Source organism: Hypanus sabinus, chromosome 7 (assembly GCF_030144855.1).
Source record: "Hypanus sabinus isolate sHypSab1 chromosome 7, sHypSab1.hap1, whole genome shotgun sequence".
Classification (NCBI taxonomy): Eukaryota; Metazoa; Chordata; class Chondrichthyes; order Myliobatiformes; family Dasyatidae; genus Hypanus; species Hypanus sabinus.
In genome coordinates, this window is record NC_082712.1 from 37,866,716 (window position 1) to 37,891,876 (window position 25,161).

The window sequence follows — 25,161 nt, forward strand, 5'->3', positions numbered from 1 at the left end:
ACAGCCATTGAGAACTTAATTGGATAAATTATCATCTACAAAACTAAGAACTAAGCCTCAGTTTCCAAACACAATGCGGATTGTATTTTTGGCATTAGAGTTAGAAAACCAAAACCAAAACCACAATATTCGTTTGGAATAACTTTGTGCCTTTATCCCATTAGTTGCCTAGCAAAGAGAGCTACACCTAGAGAAATAAAAGTAACCACATTTTTCTCATCAAAACTTGTGAATACGAAAATAAATGAATGCTAGAAATACTTCAACCATCTTTTTATCCAGATTATTTTGTATGTTCTTTTGATATTTTACTTCATTAATAACCAGTTATGAAATGAGCTATCAGAAGGCAGATATGTCAGAGGTACAAATTTGAATCTCATCGTATAGCTAGGGAAGTTGAATTCAAGCACTTAAATCAATCCAGTAAAAAGTTAAACACAGAGAAAGATGATCATGAAGCTGCTAGTTTTTATTCTTTTTGTTTAGAGACTACACAGAACAGGCCCTTTTGGCCCTCCCACTAGCATATTCATAGGATAATTTGTAATGACCAATTAACCTAGCTCTTTGGACTGTGGGAGCAAACCGGAGCACCCAAAGGAAGCCTGCGTGAAGACATACAAATTCCTTACAGGCAGTACCAGAATCGAGCTCCACACTCTGATGTCCTGAACACTAACATCATGCCAAGCATTATGCCACAATGGAACCCTTCGAGTTGCTCAGCTTTCTAGCGGTCATCAAAATCAATCTGGTTCATTAGGCTCCTTTAGATAAGAAAACACATCATCCTTACCCAATCTGGTCAATCTACAACTCCTTACTCACAAATAATATCGACTTTGATCTGTTCTTTGAAGAGACCTAGTATGCTACTGGTTTTAGGGTCAATTAAGGGTAGACAATAAGTGCTGGCCTGGCCAATGACTTCCAAATTACATGAACTGTTTGTCCCACTGAACCTCCATTGAACCTGTGTAATGACTCCACACTTTCCCACCCACCCACTTCAAAAAAACCTTTGGCAAGAATGCTTGCAGTTCTTAGTTCTAATAAAATTATCTAAGTTTAGGTTTAACTTCATTGGAAGTGTCAGTTCCTACTAGTAAAAGAAAAATTGTTAATTGCCCAACAGTTGCATTCATTAAATACCCTAAATTAATGCTGACAGAGTTCACCTTGAAACTGTGATCACTTTAAAACTGACTGCGCCTGCTATTCCACAACCAGGGCATTGAACAGGAAAACAATCAAGGCTCGTGTCAATCCTGAACTTCCCACTCACCATTCTCTTTACCAAGTTTTGGGAAATATCAATGCGTCCAGTGGTCACAGCTAAAATTGTGACAAAGTTATCAAAACCGCCACAGTAAACTTGGAATGCCAAAACTTTGGCGATGCCAGACCAGCAAGATGTTCCAGGCTAGTGGATGCAACTCCTAATTATGAGGTTATTGGTTTTTACTTGTTACAGAAACCAGCCACTCTTTCCTCTGGGACATCCCTTCAAGAGATAATAGAGATGTAGAAGTCAGTACTGGTGCCTACACCTCCAGTGACCTAATGTCCACAGGCCACACAGATCTGCACCAACCGTTCACACTGCCACTACAGCAGTTCCATTTCCACCTTATTATTCTCCCCATATTCTTACTCCCCACCCAGAATCTTACTGCTCACCTAAGGTCAATTTACAGTGGTGATCTTCAGGATGAGGGGAGGAACTAGAGCACAGACAAGTTCAAGTTCATTTATTGTCTTGGACATAAATATTCGTGGTATAAATGCTACGAAAACTAACTTTTTTTTTCCCCCAACAGCAGCACCATACAAACACAAACATAAATTACATAGCACCCAAGGTCAGGATTGAACTGGGGTCTCTGGCCCTGAGGCATTGGCTCTGCTAACTATGCCACTGAGTAACCCACAGCTCTTCCTGTGACTATGTGGTTTCCCCACCCTCCCGATATGCCAGTTCCTTCTCACATCCCACAGATGTGCAGGTAGGGTAATTAGTTACTGTAAATTGCTAGCAACCCACGCTATGCGATATAAATCAAAGTCAAAGGGCGTTAACAGATTAAGTTGCAACGCTAGAGAGAAATATAAAAAGGAGGCATGGGGCTGATGGGATTGCTCTAATGGGAGTTCTCAGGGACAGTGGGCTGCATGGCCTCATCTGTGCTTAGCAAGTAAATAACAGGTGATTAAAGTGATGATAGGACGCTCTACTTTGAATCCCTCCTTCATTTGTGCACCTGAAAATTGGAAATTCCCTGGAGACAAAAATCAGTCTATTAACCCCGAGTGTCATTTGAAATTCTTCAAATAAAATACAATTATTAAATCTCTTGAGATATTCCAATGGACAGTTTGTTCCTACTTGCAAATCATTAGTATTAAGCTCATTAGGCCTGCTTCCAAATAAAAGTCTGGAGGTAAAAAAAAATTTGTTGCCTTTCCTAAGATTTTTTCGTATCTTGGTTGCTTACATGATGAGTCATTGTCAACTGCTTTACTGCAGAAGTATTTCAGTGGTGACCGATTGGCTAATAGAGGTTGACAGCTGGTTAATTATTCATCATCTGAAACTGGCTGCACATTGCCACAGCAATGTCGCTAGCCAAAGGGTGCAGAGTTGCTGAGTGCTTATTTATCCTTTAGCAGTCAAATCCCTTATTTCACTAAATGATGCCACTCTTGATGATGTTGAATAGTGAATTTTAACAGGAGAACTGTTTTTATATAAAGAACATGCCAAGTCCATTCTGAACAAAGCAGGAAGACTTGTAATTTTTTTTTTGCCGTTAACATCCCGATCCTGAGGGCTTGCGCTGGTTAGCCAGACTCTACAACATCGCACTAGATTGAGAGTTTGTTATAAACCTAATAGCAAACTTTTTTTTCTTGATAATTTGAGGCCGTCATTCCAATTTCCTCACCTTTATCCATATCCTTATTAATAGATGCTAATCAGCGGTGAACAGTTTCAAAGATGCTGTGATTTTCTATAGGGAAAAAAAATCCACTTTTTTTTAAAATCCCGAGCTTGGGACATCATGTCCAGACTACACCTTGAGAAGATCCACTATATAATCTTCAATTTGGAAATGCAGTTCCAAAAGGTGTGGGGATCCTTTCTTGAATATTTTCAAAGTTCCCAGCCAGACTAAAGGGCCATTCTCTCTCCCTTTCCTCAGTACATAAATCCCTGACCTCCAGCACTTTCCGGTAAAACTCTTCGGACTCAAATTTGTTATCATGCATTATGTATTATGTATTATGTACTATGTATTAGAAAAATACACTCTCTGTACCAATGCAGCTCTGTAGGGACAAAGATTCTGTTTAACCCTTTTTGCCAATACATTGATGGCTTGGAGTTGGGGGACTGGGAGGGGTGAGGTAATAATGTTTGTACTCCGGGTGTCTCTCTTTCATAAATGTGAAGTGTACATTTGTTATGTGCTGCACAATTCTCCATTACACTATGTTCTCCTTATTTAAAAAAAATTTAAAAATTGTTGGAAAAAAAAAATCACCCGAGCTTTACAACTAGGCCTGAAGATGCCAACTTGTTCGTAAGTAGCCTGGATTGTTGGGAAACTGTGACTAAGCAGTAAGCTGAAATTCATAAGCTAAGTCAATAGGTGTTGGTGCTCATAAGCAAGACTTTTGGTTCTGTTTGTGAACCGTGTTCCACACTGCAAAGTCTCAAGCATTTGAAATAATTTATATTATCCTATGGCCAGTAACTCTGCTCTGGACAGTCCCAAACCAGGATGCAAAAAAGGGGGAAGGGGTGGGGGAGGCAGGTGGGCATGGGGCGAGAACCTCATCACATAAAACCCAGAGCTACAGAAACACCAACAGAAGCTTCAAAGGCATAATCCCCAGGACAGAGGCCTCTGGTCAGCTGTTGTCGGCAGCCTATGCCCAGTAGGGGAGATGGACTCAACAAGACTAATAACTGTTATTGCAGGTAAATGTCAGAGATGAAACCTGTAGTATTGCTGGTCATTTACTACTACCACGGCAGGGCCGTCATTAGTAAGGTTTGACCATTTCAGGCATCGTGTAGATGCATATGGTCAATATTCAACTGAAGTCTTTAAGAAATAACTCATCTTTCCAAAAAAAGAAATTACACAAAGCACAGGTAGCAAAATGCAGATAGTTCTTAACCATTAGTGTTTTATCCTCTGCTGTAACACACAAGTGTCCATTTTGTCAAGAAATTACATTTGACAGTATACAGATACCAAAAAAAAGTCTGTAGATGCTGTTCTGACAAGGCAACTCACAGCTGTGTGTGTCTCACAGGTTTGAGAAATCATGCAGCCTTGCTGTTTTACCAGCACTGTCACGAGCTTTGCTTCATGACAGCATTTCAGTTGAAATTTGAACCTTTTTGGCTTTTCCCATGTCTAGTCATGGGTTCTTTAAGCTTGAAAGCAAGAGATTGCTGAGAATTAAATCACCTCAATCCTTTCCAAGCCAGCAGCGTGATTTAGCTGTTAAATTACTAACTCAGTGCCTTGCCAGGCATACGAATCCGTGGGCATGATTTTACACGGGTCAATGGTAAGTTTAGCGCTTGGGTGCCTCCTATAAGTCATTGCTATTTCAATCCACCCCTCCTAATACTTATCACTATTTGGGTAGAAAGGTGAATTGGAAGCCTATTAAATCCACTGAACCATTTGCACAGCAGTGGGGTGTTTCATGGTGGATCAGGGAGCTTTTGGCTCCCTCCATTTCCAAAGTTTTTGGTGATTATACAGTTGAAGTGGGGAAGTCTCTGGCTTGAACCCAGATTCCATTGTAACGTGGTTATGTCACAGTGCTGATTATTAGGAGCCTAATTTTACTGCATTTGTCAGATGGTAGTAGTGTTTTTACTGTGGGGAATTATTTTTAAAAAAATAATGCAACCTGGAGTGTATATTAAATGCATATTTTTTCTCTCTTTTTCCATGAGCCAGAGGAGTGACTGCCCTAGCTTGTAATCTCTTCATGATGGCATAATGCTGAATTAATTCCTTATCTCTAGTGGAGATTTTTCAGAGTCCTGGCCCGTAAATGGTACTGCAGATAGATCTTTAAACAAAATAAGAAAACAAGATAATAATGGCTTGTGCAGATCATGAGCAACAGACTGGAGATTAACAAAACTGCAATTGTCTGCTGCAGCTTTGCAAGTTGTATCTAGTAAAGAGCAGTCCTGTTCTCACCACTGACATGGGAAAAAATACTCCTATGATGCCATGTGAACGAGCTCGTGCTGTCAGGCTGCGGAGGGAGGCTGAAAGCGTCTGATGGCTTTCAGTGATCCAGTGAGAACTGGATACCTCCAGAGCACTATGGCTTGTGATTCAGAGATATTTCTTGAGCCAGATTTTTTAAGAATCTGAAGAGTTTTTGATTTTTCTCAAGGGAATAATGAATAGTTGTTGAAATTAATTTAGCAGTCTTGTTTCATTTTGATGTAGTTTTTCACATGCTGCCGCCTCGAAAGCCCAACTCCTCTGCTTTTGGTGTGGTTCAAAATGCAGAAGATTAAGCAAGTGCTTGGAGCCGAGCTTGGCAGTCAGATGTTAATAACAGTATTACAATGATTTGCACTACAAATACTGCAAGCAGCTGATCTACTGGTGGGATGGAGAGAAGATGTGAGAGGAGGGGTGGGGGGAGAAGAATAACATAATGTGGGAACTATGGAGTTTGCTCATGTGAATGGGATTTCAAGCAGCCAGAGTCAGCTCATTTTTGAGTGCCAACTCTTTTTCAAGGAGCTCCGGTTTCCTCCCACAGTTCGAAGGCATACCAGTTGGTAGGTTAATTGATCAATGCAAGTTGCTCCATGATTAAGTGAGGATTAAATCAAGGGATTGCTGGGCAGCATGGTTCAAAGAACCTATTCCACACTGTATCTCAATACATGAAGCCACAAGTAATCTACTGTTGAACTATTCAGACATCCCGATCGCTCAGCTGCTGGCCACGCCAGTGCTGATTCTTTCACTCACTTTTGTACAGTGGGGCCCCACTGGTGCTTGCTTGTCTGGTTCACTGGAAAGTTAGCACACTACTTTACTGAGTCTTGATAAAAAGTCTCAGCACGAAACATGAACTATTGATTCCTTTTTATAAATGCTGTCTGACTTGCTGTGCTCCTTCAGCACTTTTTGTGTGTGGAACTACTGTGTACGATTTATTTAAAATAAAAGTGTTTTGCACCAATCCTAGCTCATGGCACTAATTCAATCATGTACAGAGAAACATGGAATTGACTGCACCCATTGCACTCAGTGACTCATATTGGGATACTATTCCTCATTTGGGCCTTAATATTTTCAGAAACTTTAGTGGCCATAGCTCAACTTTGTATAGGACTGCTCTCAAACATCCATTAAGGGTCCTGGTTTCCATTCTGTGAGGGTAGTTTTAATTCTTTGAATGTCACAGGGTAGGTGAGATGGGCAGAAAGATCACTGAAGAGGTCTGAGGTTACTAGACTCCTGCATTAGACAAACCGTCATTCAAAGGCTCTTCAAATAGTATTGGTTCAACAGAGATTATGGTTAACCATGATAATCTTAACCCTAACCTTAGATTTTCAAGTGTCTTTATTCTTTCAAGTAATACTATAACATCTATAATGTAACAGTTCAACAGGGTTGAAAATCTAGTAAGATAAACATAAAACTACAGAGGTCCCTCATTGAAAAGGACAACCAACTAGACAACTCAATTAATGAGCAAAATTACACGTTTCTTCCCATCACAAAAAACATTCAACTGTCTGGTACAGACTAACCACAAAATGAGCACGCTATGCTTGAACAGCAAGATAACATGCCTACCAAGGAAAGCCTCTCAATAGGGCCAATACTGTTAGAGAACCTTTGGCTTTCGTTATGAGTGTCAACACATATAGTACCGTGCAAAGGTCTTAGGCACATACATACATAGCTAGGGTGCCCAAGATTCTTGTAAAGTACTGTATTTGTCAATGTGGAACAGAAAGCAAGTTGTACCTCTGGCAGGAGCAAAGGGTGTTGGGAATGGTGAGGGTGGAGTGCTTTGGGAGGGGTGTGGAACAGGTCGCAGAGGAATGCCAGGGACAGGGGATGGCATACGTGCAGACATACCCCGCCCTGAGACATCAGGCAAGATAAACTGATTCCAAGCAATTGGTTTATTGATCATTATAGAACGTCGCTCTGGTGCTTCTTACTCTCTCACTTCTCCATTCCCCTTTTCCCAACCTTTACTCTCCTCTCCTTGTCCCCGTCCCACTCCCAGTCCACAATGGAGAACCATATTAGAATCAGACTTATCACTCCCATCATGAAATTTGTTTTCTTTGGCAGAAGCAATACATAAAATTACTACTATACTGTGCAAAAGTTTTAGGCAGCCTAGCTCCATCTCTTAAGACATTTGCACAGTATTGTATTTGGACAAATAAAATCAATTGTAGAGTGAAGCAGAGTCATACATAGTAACTGTCTCTTTAACCCACTGTCTTGCATTTAGTCAAAGGCTGCATTAATCCTAATTTTATTATCCCCAAATCTTTCCGAAATTCTACAACTCACCTGCGCACTAGTACAATTTACAGTGTTCAATTAACCTAAACCTTTGGGACGGACATCATTAGGATGGGAGAGGAAACTAGAGTAGCCAAGGAAACCCACACAGTCACAGTGCAAGTGTGTTAACTCTACACACAGTACCCAAAGATCAGAGTTGAATGCTGGTACCATGAGGCAGTAAATCCACTAATTAATTACACCACTGTCACCCCAAACCAAATCTTGCAGCATCATGGTTTGTAACAAATTTCTACTACGTACAAATCAGTAAAAAAATGCTCTGAGGAATGACATTTCATCACCATGTCTCAAAATTATGCCAATCATTCAGTTTTAATGAGGTATCAAGCACAAACAGCACCTCAGAGATTTGGCCCTTTTGTCATCCTGTCTGGAAGACAATACTAAATTTAGTAACTGGTGTCCCTTTTGTCCTTAGTGTAGCAAGTTTAGAGGTTGAGTTTACACAGTGAAAGGAAACAGGTGTTAACTTCAGCTTTTTTTTAAAAAACTAACTCCATGAATTTGGAATTGACAATTTAGAAATGAGTACTAAATTGCTGGCGAACTTAATAGGCCTTTCTGTCAATTGTGTTGAAATAAAAATAAGACAATCGTTATATTATATGTAACGCTTACCCAACTTTTTTTTTAAAAAAACACAAGCACTGGGATTGAAGCCAAATCTACTCAAAACACTTACAAAGCCATTTCCCACCCCAATCATATGCAACAATAATAGATTTCTCTTAAGGCAAGAATAGCTTGGAGGAAAGCAGACTAGCACAACAAAATGTAAAACAGATGCTGCTTTCAACTATCCTAATCACAAATCCTTGCAATTTCAATGCTATGTTTACAATGCAAACTTCCTAGATACAACAGGAAATGATCTATTCCACAACATTAGATCAAAGAACATTTGCTTTACTCACTGATAAATCATTTTTGATATCTTGATTCTCAGGAAAAGGAACTGTTCTTGTACCGACTTAGTTCATTGAGGATAAATTGAAGGACATTAGTCAATGTTTCCAGTTCAAGTGCCTTTAAAAAATGTCTTTATACAATGGGCATCATGACCTCAGAACAGTTCAAGACACTTCTCAGCTCATGGGCAATCAGGGGCTTAATTTAGTAACCACAGCAGCTGTATTGCACCAAGTAAGTTGCCTTAAACTGCAATCTGGTAATGACCAGATAATTGGTCAGGTTTTATTGGAGGCACTAAAGCACGATGATGGTGTCAATTGCAGGGCAGGCAAGGCCAGGCAGAGACAAGCAACACACCCAGGTGAAAGTAGAGTGTTTTGAAATGAAGAATATGAGTGGTCAGAAACTGGTCTTGAAGCAAAATTGGATTAGAATTATGAGACCGAGAGAGCAGGGAAAGGATAATAGGTACCAAGTAGATGGAACACGTGGATGAGTGGCATGTCTAACATGATGTCAGACAGAAGAGGGATTGTATACTGAGGAAGCACAATGATGACACCATCCTTATCACGAGGTAACATGCAACAAAGAAATGAAAAGTGGATTTCCTTTGGATAACCATTATTTTCTACACTTCCTCTAATATCAGCCACTTTTCTATTTCTTCTTTACATATTCTTCAGGCAATGACTGGGGGAGGGGGAGGGGGATGTGAGGGGGGGAGTACCCAGAGAGCTCAAAGGTTGGTTCATATTTGGCTTGCTGTTCTTTTCTCCAATTACTGTAACCCCTATGTGGTGAACTATGTGCCTGTCGGGACACGCCCCTGCTGACTGCTCCTGTGGCTCCTCCCACAGGCCCCTGTATAAAGGAGACCTGCAGCCTGAAGCTCGGCCTCAGTCTCCAAGACCTTGTATGATAGACACTCACTCCTGGTTCCTTCTTCCAGTCAATAAAAGCCGATATCTCGCCTACGTCTCAGTGTGAGTTATTGATGGTGCATCACCCTAGTATATAATTTTCTTCACTCCAATAACTGATGCACCAGGTACAGCCCTAGAATCCAACTTATAAAACACTTGGAGCTGTGTATCCATCTGCCAAGATGTGTGACATGGATTTCTTTTCTTCAGGAGGATTTTCAGCTGCATCTCAGACTATGAGAAGAGAGCACTGTAGTCAGGAAATCTGATATCTAAAATACATGTTTTGTAAAGGTTTTTGAAATGCCATTTAGAACTGTTATATTCTTCTGTCAACTACTAATTTTGATGAACATACTTGCTGACCAGGGAGGTGTGTTAAAAGGTACAAGTAAGAAAAAGAGTGTATATTAAAGTTTTATAAAAGGAACAATGCTTCCTTTGTGGCTGAATGTTTGTATCAGGCAGCAATACCTTTACTTCTCTGTTCCTGCGGAGTAAAGGGCAGTTACAGCTCACATTCTCTCCACATTTCCTGCAGCCAGTAAAAGACCACCTCTTGCATAAGTAAGCCCTGCAGCCTCAAAACTTTGCACTTAATTTGACTTTTTACTTTGTACATCAGGACCCTGTAAACAAAGTCAGTACCTGTTCTTGTTCAATTGACTAAAAACACAAAAAGTGGTGTTCCAAGGAAACCACTCGTCTCTGTGGCAAATGCATACAGTATTAAATTCAGAATGTTCTGTGCAATTTCAGCAAATCTCTCAGACTTGGCAATTGAGGGAGAATATACTACATGAAAATACTTAATAATGAGTGGTTAATTAGTTTAATCATAACCAGCTTTAGTGCTACCAATATGTATTGACATTACAGATGGGACCATTACTCAATGGTGAATTGCACAGTATCAGCTCTGGAGGTGTAGGTTCAGTCCTGAAATTGGTGCTGCCTGTCTTTGTAAGTTCTCCCAAGTACTCCAGTTTCAACCCAGACCTAGTACTGCTAGGTCAAATTGCTACTTAAATACCTTCAGATGTACACAACTGGCAAAAGGATTGGGAGGTACAGTAGTTGATGGATATTGAGGGAGAACAGATTACAAAAAAAATCAAATAGGGTAAGGGTGAATGAGATGTGAATGCTCAGAGCTAGCATTAACTTCATGTGTTGAATGTCTTAAACAATACAGAAAGCTTGTACACATGTTCACGAAAAATGGAAAATGTTGGTACATCAGAATATTTTTTGAACCACACTCTGACAGACCCTTGGATAGTGAGTGATTTTATTTTAAATTCCAAACAGTAACAAAGGATCAGCAGCTGAAAGATAGCCACTGCTGAAAGCAGAGGAGTACTGGGAACAGGTTCCAATCGATGCAATTTAAAGACATCTTAGGTTGCTACTCCTGATATCACTGCTCCCTACTGACTATGTACCAGACTGGCCACTCTCACCTCAAACTGCTTCCATTCTCACCTGCTCCTGTCTTACCTGCCTGCACCTTACAATTTGAAGTTGTCATGTGATTAACCATTGGTGTCATGAGGTATTTATTGTCTATTAAATAAGTTATTATCCATTAAATAACCTTGACAAACTTCTATAGATATGTGGTGGAAAGTGTGCTGACTGCCTGCATTGCTGCCTGGTATGGGAATGCCTTTGAGCAGAAAATCCTATAAAAGGCAGTGGATTCTGCCTTGTACATCATGGGTAAAATCCTCCCAAACATTGAGCACATCTACATGAAGCATTGCTCTTGAAAAGCAGCATCCACCACCCAGACCATGCTCTTTTCTTCCCATCAGGTAGAAGAATCAAGAGCCTCAGGTCTCTCAACCAACTTCAAGAACAATTCCTACCCCTCAACCAACTGGCCCTTGAACAAAAGGGGACAACTACACTAATATAACTTTTTCCTGCCACAACAGATGATCTCACTTCGAAGACTCTTTATCTTGTTATTTCATGCCCTTTATTTATATTTGCACAGTTTGTTGTTCATTGATCCTGTTTACAGTTACTGTTCTATAAATTTGCTAAGTATGCCTGCAGGAAAAAGGATGTCAGGATTGTATGTGGTGACATGTATGTACTCGGATAATAAACTTTACTTTGAATTTTTTGATACTGTGTTAAGTAAAAATACATTGACAAATCCAACAAAATTAAAAGGTTTGTTCCATAATTTGAAATGACTTGACCAATTCAAATACACATTTTTTTCCCCAAAACGTTACCTGAAAGAGGACACCAAGGAATCTACAAGACCAGGATTTCTAGAACCTTGATTAGCTGGATCAACAGGTAATATACTATTCAAAATGCCATTCAAAAGCTATTAGCACGTAATTGATGCAGATCTTTCCAAAACATTATTACACAGGTGCACAGCTCAGGTTTTCTAACTACACAGTTGGAAGTCGATCAAATTCTGCCACCATCACCAAAAACTCTGATACGATTTTTTAAAAGAACATACTTTCTTGGTTGCAATATAGAGTAAATTAGCATAATGATTCTTCTAGATTAGTAAACAAGGAGCCTCTGAAGCAAATAGCTCCCATCAGTGGCAGTCCTAAAACATCTCAATTAACTGTAATGGTGCCCTTGAAACCGGGAGGATTGCCATAAAAGCCCAACTGCTTTAATATTATTCATAAGGGAAAGGAAGTACTGTTGTTCTTGAAATGCAGAGAATCTCTTCAGAAGAATCAAGAGCTCATCCTAAATTAGTTCACACTTCAATTAGTCTCCTGTGCAGGAAGAAAACACCACAAGGGTAAAGATATGAATTGACTCTCCAATCACATTCATGGAAAGATGAGTGAATGAAATAATAATTAACTACAGAAAGAAACTGCACAGGGAGTCATCCAACTCATTGTCTATGCTAGATAGAAATGGGGTTACTTGTACTTCTCCTTTCTCACTTTTGATCTGCAGGTGACTCAGCAAAATAAGATAGTTTACAAACAGCAGAAAGATCATTCTACCTCCCATCATTTCTGACAGCAATATCGATCACACAATTCTCTGAAAACCACCTGCCAAGCAAATTGAGTCTACATACCTCATTACATCAAGGGAAATAGGTTCATCCTGTCTACCCAGACTAAGCACCTCAGTTTGATAAACTTCCAGGAAATCTCCCTTCTAAGCCAAGGTTTCCTCTCCTTAGCAGCACTTTAACAAACATTCTCATCGTTCTCTCCAACAACAAATACTTCCATCATTCTCTCCAATTACTTATCTTTTCTATTTGTGTCAGAGATAACCAGTTCTGCTGTAGTTCTTTTCACATTACAACTGTTTCTTTCTAAAAGAGTCAGCCAGAAGGTAGAGTGAAAAAAGCACTCCTGTCTCCAGAGTCCATGCTGGCCATTAAGCACCCATTTACAGCAACCCATTTTGTTCTTAATTATGCCCAGATTCCACCACAGAAATCTCCTGATCTGTTGGATGCTGCCTGTATTCACTTTCTGGTTTCATGTCTGTTGCTGAATTGTCTTCATCTCCTCTCTCCTTCCCTCCCAGATGGCTCTGTAAACATAACATTCTCTTCAACAACCAAAACCCTAAGCCCAGCTCTCGAGGCCCAATTCAAGTTGTCAAGTCGAGTTTATTTCCATGTGCACAAGTACAGTCAGATTTAGGTTCAATAAAAACTTGCTTGCAGCAGCAACACAGGCATATAGGTTCCAACAACACACAAAACAAACTACAGAGAAACTATAAAGAGAAAAAGCCTATGCAAAACAAAAACTTTACTGCAACAAGCAAGCAGGAACAAGTCCATCCTAATGCAAGAGGTGGTCTGTAGTGTTCCTTAACTGACATTTGTCAGAGTTCTCTAAACAGACCAGTTACCATTGAGGACAGACACACACACACAAAATCTGGAGGGAGTCAGCAGGTCAGGCAGCATTTATGGGTCTTTTCTGCAGATGCTGCCTGGCCTGCTGAATTCCTCCAGCATTTTGTAGCTGTTGCTAAGATTCCAGAATCTGCAGATTCTCCCTTGTTTGTGATTTAATCACCACTGATGCACTGTTTTCATAAAGATTCGCGTGACCTCCTCTTACCACACTTGCAAGTGGTTAACCTCCAGAAATGGGCATTTTTTGCATGACAGCATTATTACTTTAGCACTAGTGCAGATTACAGATCTCATTTGCCCACAGTTGTGAAATTACTTATTACTTATTAGAGAGCACGTGGATAGGTGCATGTAGAAAGGGGGAATATTAAATGAGTATCACAACCAACTGTTGGAAATGAGCTTTACCTTCATTTCCTCCTTTTAGAAGCACTGTAAACTCAGTTAAGATTGAAGCCTTATATGATTGATGAGGAAATGGGAAGTACTATTAATTCCATTTTAATTTAATAGCAGATTTCGAATTTATATTTTAGAAAGAAAGTAACCCATAAGACATAGGAGCAGAATTACACCATTTGACTCAAGTCTACTGTGCCACTCCATCATGGCTGATTTATTATCCCTCTCAATCCCCTTTCTCCTGCCTGCTCCCTATTATCTTTGACACCCTAAAAATCAAGAACCTATCAACCACTGCTGTTAGGATAACCCAATCAATGGCTTAGCTTCCACGGATATCTATGGTAATGAATTCCCCAGATTCATTTCCTTCTGGCTAAAGAAATTCCTCATCTTTTCTAATTGTACATTTTCGTATTCTGATGTTGTGCCCTCCGATTCTGAACTCACCTGTTATTGGAAATATCCTCTCCACATCTACTCTATCTGGGCCTTTCCATATTCGATATGTTTCAATGAGATTCACTCAACCCATTCTTCTAAACTCCAGTGAGTACAGGCCCAGAGCCAAAAACTGCTCCTCATGTTAACCCTTTCATTCCAGAGATCATTCTCTTGAACTTCCTGTGGACTCTAATATCAGCATATCCTTTCTCAAAGAAGCAAAGCTACTCACATTACTCCAAGTGCAGTCTGACAGATGCCTTGAAAAGCCTTAACATGACATCCTTGCTTTTATATTCTAGTGCTCTTGAAATGAATCCATTTAGCAGCTTTTACTTCTAGAGACCAGTCACCACTCAGCCAGTGGAATCACCAATATTCTTATCTAAAGATCTAGTAAAGCCATTATTCCAACAACAGATTTAAAAATAGGCTTAGCTACAAAACTAAGATTTTTAAAATTGAAAATTTCTGCTTTGTGCAACAAGCAAACCTTTGGTGACTAAAATTTAGATTTATGTTATCAAGCTGCTACACACACCTAATGGGGTCCAAAAAAAAACTAAGTATGAAATATTAGTTCAAACTAGAGTAAGCAGCTTAGTTTTCATTCTAAATATTAACACATTACACTTGTTTGACATATCAGCATCTTATCTTAAAGAGTTGCAGCCAGTCTCTTGAAGTCATAAGAAGAGCAATGTTAATACAAATGATTTACCATTACAAGTGATATAAAGGACGCTGAGCAAGATGAGAATGACCAGACATGACATGAACAAGCAAAATTAAAAGGAAATTTTTGCAAATGAGACATGGAAGCTGAGTGAACAAAGGAAGTGAGACTTAAATTACAGTGGATGGGCAAATATTAAAATCATTGACTTCTTGCTATTACTGGGCAGATCTGACTGATATTAAGGAATGGAGGAGAAAGGGCAGACTGACAAAAGTAGCATAAACTCTAGAAATCTGAAACAAAAAGAAAGCCAAAATTATAGTTGCATCCATGAGGAGAGCAGGAAAGATGGGGTTAAAAGGAAATGTTGGGGCAGATGAGCCAGAAAGACAAGTCACAGAGTGCAGGTGTAGAGTGAATAAACCCAAAAACTTTTAAATAAGTGTGTGACTAGGGTTATCACACTTGGGGTACAAGATGGTACAGTATTGAAGACATCCAACATCCAGTTGATCCGAGTATCTTCACACCCCCCCCCCCAATTCAGATGCTACAAGTATCTCCCCACCCCCCCAATTCAGAAACTACGAGTATCTGCCCCCCAATTCAGATACGAGTATCTGCCCCCCATTCAGATACTACAAGTATCTCTCCCCCCCACAATTCAGACACTACGAGTATCCCCCTCCCCATTTCAGATAACTTCACTTGTGTGTTTACAAGGAAAACTTAAGGTCAAGACATTTCAAGATCAATATCAAATGATTGATCATATCTGCTCTTTGCTTCAATGTAACTTTGCAACCCAGTGACTTCCTCAGTCATTTCAGAATGGAACTGGAGGATCAACCACACTGACGTGTGTGTCAAAAGGCTCACAAAGTCAAAGTCAGTCCGTGTAAAGATGGCGTATTTTCATCCTCAAAGGTCAATGAAGTTATGATCATTGGTTTTGTGGACATTCTTTCTGAAAATATATTTTGTAGTTCTACCATATAATTCTAGATTATTAAATAAATTTAAATTCCACAGCCACCATGGTTAGATTTGAACCCTGGCCCATGGATTGTTTTTCCGTTCTATTTACATCATACTCGTACTAAACAGATCAGTCCCTAACAATTCACTTTAATGACACACATTTACGTTTGATGATCAGGACAATTCTGCACCTGAACATGGATAACTGGTAGGGAAGCTGAGGTAAATCAGACAATTCCTTCAGACTTGCCATTAGTTATGTCTTTTGATACACATTTTGAAGTTGAAATTGAGGTGGATTAAATCCACACTCTTATTACAAATGAAGTTAATCTGAGCAACCACATAAATAAATAAAGCTGATGCCTCTAGAAAGGTACGAGCTCACCATTCTTAGGGAAAGTTATTAAGGAAAGTTAACAGATCTGAATTGTTAACTATACTTTCTCCAAGATATTTTCTGATCTGCTGAATGTTTCTAGCTTGGATCCATTTTAAAAATACCAGTGGAACATTTGATGACGATAGAGTAACTGAATAATCCACACTGAGGTAAAATAGTCAAACTTGGTTATTTTGACTCCTGAAACATCTAATCAAATAAAATACATTTTTACATAATTAGCAACTTGAAAAAATAATTTTTAAATACACAGTCACCTTTACATTTACAAAACATTTCTTTCATTCAGTGAAGCCACAAATAGTCCAATCATGTTGTTTAAATTTTACAGTGACAATGGATATTCAGAAGTTTTCAAAAGCTGCATTAAACAGATCAGCCTTAGGCCTCAGGCTATAATGTGTAAAAAAAAATTCAATAAAGCTTCCATTTGATCTCAAAGACACCAGATGCCTTCCAAATTATTTTTGATCAAGTAGCCATAATCTTCAAGTAGTTTTATGGTCTGTAATTACACAGCAATATCGTTTTTTTAAAAAGCAAGCAGGCAAGGCAGCAAGCAATAAAAAACAGATATACATTATTTTTAAAAATCTGCTGCATCAATTATGTGCAGCTTCAATCCCAAAAAGCTTGCATTAAACTTATCATTTTTTTGCATTAAACTTATCATTGAGCATTATAGATAAAAGCACCTTTCAAAAATAAAATCATCTGTGGAGTTGGAGTTTAATACAGAGATATAATCTAGGCCATCGGTGAATTCCACCAAATGACCAAATTGACTGACACAGAAGCACTTGTTCCAAACAACTGGTACTTCAGTGATGTCAATTAAGCTATCAGCCACCCAAAGAAACATTTATATATCTTCTTCTCAGTTTTACATACCTACTCTTAAGATTGGCATCACTGGAGTGGCATCAATTTCTCCAGAATAAAATCATTTCTTTGAGAAAGGGATACACAAATAAAACTGTGACATTAAAGCCCAAAACACATCTTTGGATTGTTTTTCCTCTTGTTAACTTTCTCCATCCCTGGAAGTCAGCTTGGAATTTGCTGATAAAATAAAAAGGTAAATTTGCAAAAGCAATATTGAGGAATAATACAGAGAACCTCCATACATAGCCAATTAAAAAGAAAATCAAGAAGGTTCTGCACCAATTCTATTCCTCTATGAACTTAGGTCCAATAATTTAAAAATCAAGAGACTAGATATTGAACGGCATGCAAAGTCATCAAATAGCTGCAGAACCACTAAATATAACCAGAAAAAGTCAGGACTTATTTGTCTTCTAATGACATGATTAAGTCTTAATTACCGCCAAAAAACCATCCTAGGACAGTAATTTAATCTACAAACGTGAAGCCTATTTGCTCATATTTCAAATATTGCTGGAGATGTCAAAAGTTAATATGCACTTCTTTCATCTCTTAACCCCATTTTTTCCACTTTTATTTTGCCTTTTGTACATGATTCAATAAAAATTTATATTTCAAATATTTTAGACATAAAAAAAGTCAATAACAATTACAAAAGGGATTATAAACAGAAGAGCTTCTGTAGATGCTGGAAATCTTGAGCAACACACCAAAATGCTGGAGAAACTCAAAGTAAGGTGGCATCCATGGAAGGGAATAAACAGTATATGTTTTGGGCCAAGACCCTTTATCAGGACTTGCCCTGATTCATGAGTCCTCAACCGTTTATTCTCCATCATGGACTTGCTGAGTAACCCCAGTATTTTGTGCATCACACACAAGGGATTGGTTAGAGACAAATTTTTGCTTTGTACTGCTCCCAGATTCTGACCTAATCATCTTCATCTTAGGCAGTCCCTTGGGATTGAAAGGATGCTTGCTTCCAGTATGTTCCTGTGAGCTGTGGAATGGTTCACAAGGCCAATGTGGGAACACCAAAATCTTTCAGATGAAGCAAAATATCCTGATGGAATGGGAAAGTTAGAATTTAATGAGGTGGCCAACTTCCTCTGCTTATAGACTGTTCATTCCACTTCCATCAGGGAGGAGGGCTACTCAGCATCTACACAAGGAAAATCAGACTCAAAAACAGTTACCTTCCCCAAACAGTGCAAGTCTGATCAACACCACCACCCAGTACCTCACCTCTCCACAACCACTATTTTATTACTGACTGTCAGAATCACCTTGTGTACCGACATTCCTGTGCCTAGAGTCACTTCATGGACATAAAATCAACAAACCGTAGACTGTGATTGTTTAAATGATTTCTCAGTATTGATGAGAATTAGTGCAATTGTTTGTTATTAGTTTAGGCAGATTGTGTTTGTCTATTATTGTAGCTTAGATGAAGATCAGACCACATTTTATAACTAATGCAGAAAACCAAATAATTGCAAAAGGCTTACAAACTTCTCTTGCAACTGTATACAAGCTATTTTATATTTAGTGTTTTTTTTAAATGATTGTGTTCTTTATCTCACTGTGTTTTTTTGTGCTGCATCAGATCCAGAGTAACAATTATTTTGTTATGTACTGGAAATGACACTAAATAATCGTCAAGCCATATCGTGGCTTCTGTGTGCACCATCCCCAGTGCTTCATCGCCGTAAGCAGTCAGAGGCTGGAGATTTCCAGGAGTCAGGACTTATGCTCAATGTCTCCTTGGAAATACAACATCTTTAACTTTGGCCCCCCCCCCCCCCCCGACAACCTGGTAAACTCTCATCCCATGAGAAATCTCAGAGTATTTTAGGAAATTAGTTGAAAGCATGTGCAACATGGCCAAGTGTGAGTAACTAGGACCTCAGACTGGCCATGTTGCTCTGAGGGAGGATACTGACATATATAATCTTTTCCACCCATTTAACTTGGATGGAATTGCAAAGGGTGCCCCAGTGGTATATGATGCAGATCTCAGAAGCACATAAGAGGGTGGAAATCACCAGCGCCTTGCAAACCACGAGTTTTATGCCAGGCCTGAAGCCTTGAATCTTGAAATACCGTTTTCCTCAATTGACCAAAATCTGTGCTAGCATATTAACGTCAATCTTTACCAGATGCATGATTATAGCATATTGCAACTCAAAAGCTCATAAAAGGTCTACAGAAGCTGCATATGTAATGAATTAAAAGCAGCATTCCTTCACCATTGTCCACAAAATCAAAGCCACGGATTAGACATTTGAGTTCAGTTCCATAGCTACGTGTTTCCTATCCTACGAATATCTCAAAAATACTACAGTAGCTGTAAGTTGTTTTGGAATATAATGAGGCTTTGAAAGGAGTCAAAAATACTCATAACACTCCCAATCCCACTAATTCTTTGCTAACCTAGAGAGTGAATATCAGCTAATTATGGGATGGGCAATTTTTTCCCTCATCAAAGACAATTGAGCCAAATATACATTGCCTAATTATGCCCTAAGTAGTCTAAGTAAGAACTTTACTCTCCCTTCATGAAATAAACCCCCTTATTTTCTATAATGGCTTGCCATTGCTTTCAAACAGGCACATCAGTAACGTCACACAGAACAACGATCAGAGGGAAATGGCTGACTTCAGGCAAACCAGAAGAATAATTTTCCACTCATCTGAACATGTCCATGAATTTTTGTACCTCGGGCATAACTGTTGCAGAGATGATCTCAATTCAATGCAGCCTCCAAAAAGTCTCAGAGTACCATGTTCTAGCAACAACTTGAGTGACTTCAGTGCAACAGCACTTTCACCCAACCACAATGAAGAGCTCAATTAGCCCCTTTTAAATAAGGCCTTGCCCATACCTCTTGAAAAATATATAGACATCACCTTCAAAAAGGTCTTTATTTCTTTAACATTTCAATCACTTTGACAGAAAGTTCTATTTCTTGCTATTAAGTAAATTCAAAAACTGCTTACTGTTTGGCCTCCTCTAGATGGCATAAATATTCATAAGCAATATTCTGATGCCTCCTCTCATCCATCTCTTCAGCTGAGAGTCTTTCATCATCCACAATAGCTGCAAAGACAAAAGAAAAGAAAGGTGCTTTGTTAAGTTGCTACTGGAAGAACTGCAGCATGACACACAAGAATATTGGGTCTGGTTGTGGAGGGGCACCATTTCCACAATGCATGTTGCTGGCAGGTTTCCACATAGGACCAGATCATTACTGAAGATGGCTCAAGAAACTTGTGAACGGCCCCAGTCACTTACCTTAGTCATCTATGACTCAAGTCAGAAATACAAAGGAAAGTTCACTTTTGATCTAAGTGGGTCTTACAAACGTAAGAAATAGGAGCAGGAGTAGGCCAACTGGCCCATCAAGCCTGCTCTGCCATTCAATAAGATCATGGCTGATCTGGCCATGGACTCATCTCCTCTACCTGCCTTTTCCCCATAACCCTTAATTGCCCTGCTATGCAAAAATCTATTCAACCTCATCTGAAATATATTTATTGAGGTAGCCATTGAGCAGAGAATTCCACAGATCTCCACTCGCTGGGAAAAGTGGTTCCACCTCATCTCCATCCTGAATCTATTTCCCCAAATCTGGAGGCTATGACCCCTAGTTCTAGTCTCACCTACCAGAAACAACTTTCCCTCCTCTATCTTATCTATCTATCCCTCTCATAATTTTATATGTTTCTATATGATCTCCTCTCATTCTTCTAAATTCCAGCTAGTACAGTCCCAGGTAACTCAATCTCTCCTCATGGTCTAACCCCCTCATCCCTGGAATCAACCTGGTGAATTTCCTCTGTACTACCTCCAAAGCTAGTACAGTACATCCTTCCACAAGGAGACCAGAACTGCATGAATACTCCAGGTGCGGCCTCACCAGTACCCTGTACAGTTGCAGCATAACCTCCCTGCTCTTAAATTCAACCCCTCTAGCAATGAAGTCCAACATTCCATTTGCCTTCTTGATAGCCGGATGCACCTGCAAACCAACCTTTTGTGATTCATGCACAAGCACTCCCAAGTCCCTCTGTACAGCAGCTTGCTGCAATTTTTTACCATTTAAATAATAATTTGCTCTTTCATTTTCCCTTACAAAGTGAGGGCCTCACATTTACCATCAATATATTCCATCTGCTAGACCCTTGCCCGTTCAATTAGCTTATCTATATTTCTCCGAACTCTTTGTATCTTCTGCACAATTTGCTTTTCCGCTCAATTTAGTATCAGCAGCAAGCTTAGACACACTAGACTCAGTCCCCTCTTCCAGATCGTTAATGTATATCATGAACAGTTGTGGGACCAGCACTGACCCCCCCCGTGGTACACCACTGACCACTGATTGCCAACCAGAGTAACACCCATGTATCCCAACTCTCTGCTTTCTAATAGTTAACCGATCCTCTATCCACGCTAACACATCACCCCCAACTCTAGGCATCCTTACCATATGGATAAATCTTTTATACGGCACCTTATCAAACGTCTTCTGGAAATCCGAGTAAATAACGTCTATATGAATCAGCTCAGCAAATGCCCTCCATATCAATCTCCACACACAAAAAGGGACTCGGTGACCACAGTGGGCACCAAGAGGACAGATTGCATCAATTCATCTCCAAATCTGACAATATATCTATACTGTAACTTTACCAATTAGCACTAGAGCAGTGCAAGTTTTTGGGAATGCAATGAATTTATATTTTGTTAAATACATCTCCTGCCCTTCCGAATTTAAGGGAGATGTCCCCTTGGCACTGTCATACCTCAGTCATTACCTGCATTATTTATTAGTTCTTCTCCCATCTCCTCCAAAGCTTTAGGCAAGATGAAATTATCCAAGCAACCCATCTCCTGCTTCCCCCAGTTTCACAAGAGAATATGCAGATACTCAAAATCCAGAGCAAAACTAAACACTGGGTGAACTCAACAAGTCAGGTAGCAGCTATATAGACTCTACATTGGGAGGAACAAAAAGTTGATGTTTCTGGCCAAGAAACAGGACTACTGTACCTTTTAATCCTTCATTTGCGAGAGTGTCTCCAGTCCCATGATTCTCAATCCAGTACTACCATGTACACACGTACCTGAATGGTCCTTTTTGCTACACAGAACACCACATGCTAAAAGCTGTCCTAATCACTCACTCCATATGGAGCTTTAAAATGAATTTCCTTCCTTTTCAGTATGAAAATTGGAAGGTACAGCAACTCTTGGATATCAACATCCAATTTGTACCATATTTCCTTTAATATTCCTCCAACCTTTTCTCTTTTACACATGTACATTAAATATGGCATTGGAAGGAGGGAGACAGAAAATTTGATTGAATGGTGGTGCAACAAGCAATGTCAGCAAAACCAAAGAACTGATAATTGACTAGAGGAGGTCCATGAGCACCTCATTATGGATCAAAGATGGAAATGGTCAGTAACTTTAAATTCCTATAGATGATCTGTGTTGGGACCAGCACTCAAGTCCCATAACAAACTCAGCACAACAGCACCTCTACTTTCTTTTTAAGAAGTTTGTGTAGTTTCAGCATGTGATTTGAAACTTTGTCAAACATCTATAGTTGCACAATGGAGAGTATCCTGACTGGCTGCATCACAGCCTGGTACGGAAAGACCAAGAACAGAAAACCCTACAAGAAGTGGTAGATATAGCCCAGTCCACCATGGGCAAAACCCCCCCAACCACTGAGTGCATCTACAGAGCAATGTCACAAAAAAAGCATCGTTCTTCATCAAGGACCCCATCATCCAGGCCATCCTCATTTCTGGCTTCTTGAACCATCATGGATATCTTCATTCACCTCAACTGTAAACTAATTCCACAACCTGTGGACTAACCTCCAAAAACTAGATGTCTCATGTTCTCAGTATTATTTATTAATTTGCAGTTTTTCCTCTTTTGCACTGTCAGTCTTTGCGTGCAGTTTTCAATTGACTCTTGTATTTCTGTTCTACTGTGAGTGCCTGCAAGAAAATGAATCTTAAGGTGACATTGATAATAAATTTACTTTGAACTTCACCTTGCTCCCCGACCTCCTTCGGTTTCAGCCCTCATAATAAGCCTCATCCTTGTATCTCCACCAGAGAACCGTCATGATGTCTAGTTCCTCCATGACTTCCAGTCACATCATTGGCCAGAAATCTTACCCTTCACCCTCCAATTCTTTGTATGCAACATGTCTATTTTGCCCAGTTGTTCTGCCCTGTCCCTGCTCTGAAACGGCAGCACTGTATACTTCAAGGAGCAAACTGAACGTTAGCTGTCAAAGGCACACTGTTGTCATCCAGTAAACCAAAACCATAAACTTAACACCTGTTTGCATTTTTGAGATGGTGCTGAGAACACAGGGACAACTTATTGGCAGCAAACAAAACTAACTACATTATTCATCTTACTTTTTCTGGTAAACAATCACTGCAAACTGCAATTTCCCTTTTGAAGTTGAGCTTTTCAACAGCCGGTATGACTTGGCAATTTTGCGGTGTGAACTGAAGTCTCGAAGCTGCAGGATGGTTGTGGTGTGGGACGCAGGGGCTGAACAGAGGTGGTGGGGCCTGTGCCTGAGAGCAGGGAACGAGTCAATTTTGGCCATCTGCTGGAACAGACTTGGAGCTGATTCGAAGCAGAGTTGAGGCGCTGTGGCCTGGGCTTGAGAGTGTACCAGCGTGGCAGGGCCCGGGTGTGAGGGCAATGAACAACCTGCTGTTTGGCAAATTTATGCACCAGGCCAGATTGAAAATGTCAGGGTGTTGGGCTGATGTCGAGCTTGCTGCCCGAGAGGTTTACTTGTCTCTACGCTGAACAAGTAACAAGTAACAACCCCTTTGTCTGCAACAAAGGGGTCATGGATAGGCTGAGACTGGCTTTGTGGCTATGGATTCACTTTCATGAACTTCAGTTCTGAATGTTATTTGCTTACTTTTATTGTTTGCATGATTTTCTGCACATTGTGTGCTTGTCAGACTTCTTTTTTAAAAAAAAAATTGGTTCTATTGGTTTTCTTTGTTGTATGGGTACCTGGAAGGAAATAAGTCTCAAAGTTGTATATAGTATATGTACATACAAGGGCTGATAGATAAGTTCATGGCCTAAAGTAGAAGGAGTCAATTTTAGAAAACCTAACATTTATTTTTCCTACATTTACACACTTATTCCAGCAGTCATGGAACATACGGATCCCTTCTTTGTAGAAGTTGGCGTCTTGGACCTCCAGAAGTGGTCCACAGCAGGGGTGATTGATAAGTTTATGGCCTAAGGTAGAAGGATATGAGTTATTAACTTCCCTGCATTTTCACTCAAAGAGTTGAACTGCACATGCATGTAACAAGAGCTGTATAACTTATCAATCACCCTTGCTGTGGACACTTTCTGGAGGTCCAAGACACCAACTTCTACAAAGAAGGAATCCGTATGCTCCATGACCGCTGGACTAAGTGTGTAAATATAGGAAAAATAAATGTGCTGGGTTTTCTAAAATCGACTCCTTCAAGCTTAGGCCATGAATTTATCACCCTCGTACATTAATATAAAAAATACTTTGAAATTAGGACCACATCCCATAATTGAACATCAAGCTTTTACTTTTAGAGAACACCACCAGCCACAGGAACAATATCCTTTCCATTATTATTCATATCACTTCCTCCCCAAATTCACACAAATTATATCCACCCCCATCCCATATTCAAGAGCAGTCTAGTTAAGACCACAAGACACAAGAACAGAATTAGGCTATTCAACCCATTGGGTCTGCTCCATCACTAAATCAGGGCTGAACTATTTTCCCTCTAAGCCCTATTCTCCTGTCTTTCCTCTGTAATCTGTAACACCTTTACTAATCAAGAGCTAATCAACCTCCACTTTAAAAATATTCACAGCCATCTGTGGAAATAAATTCCACAGATCCATTACTCACTGGCTAGAGTAGTTCCTCTTTATCAGTGTTCTTAAGGGACAT

General features: G+C 39.7%; 1 protein-coding gene across 1 annotated transcript in view; it reads right to left on the reverse strand.

Annotated features, from left to right (window-relative positions):
* The window catches only part of iqgap2 (IQ motif containing GTPase activating protein 2), a 282,888-nt gene that overhangs the window by 231,114 nt on the left and 26,613 nt on the right, over positions 1–25,161 (reverse strand). Inside the window, exon 2 of the mRNA XM_059974514.1 lies at positions 20,150–20,249. Coding sequence (XP_059830497.1) covers positions 20,150–20,249 — 100 coding nt within the window. The remainder of the gene's footprint in view (positions 1–20,149; positions 20,250–25,161) is intronic.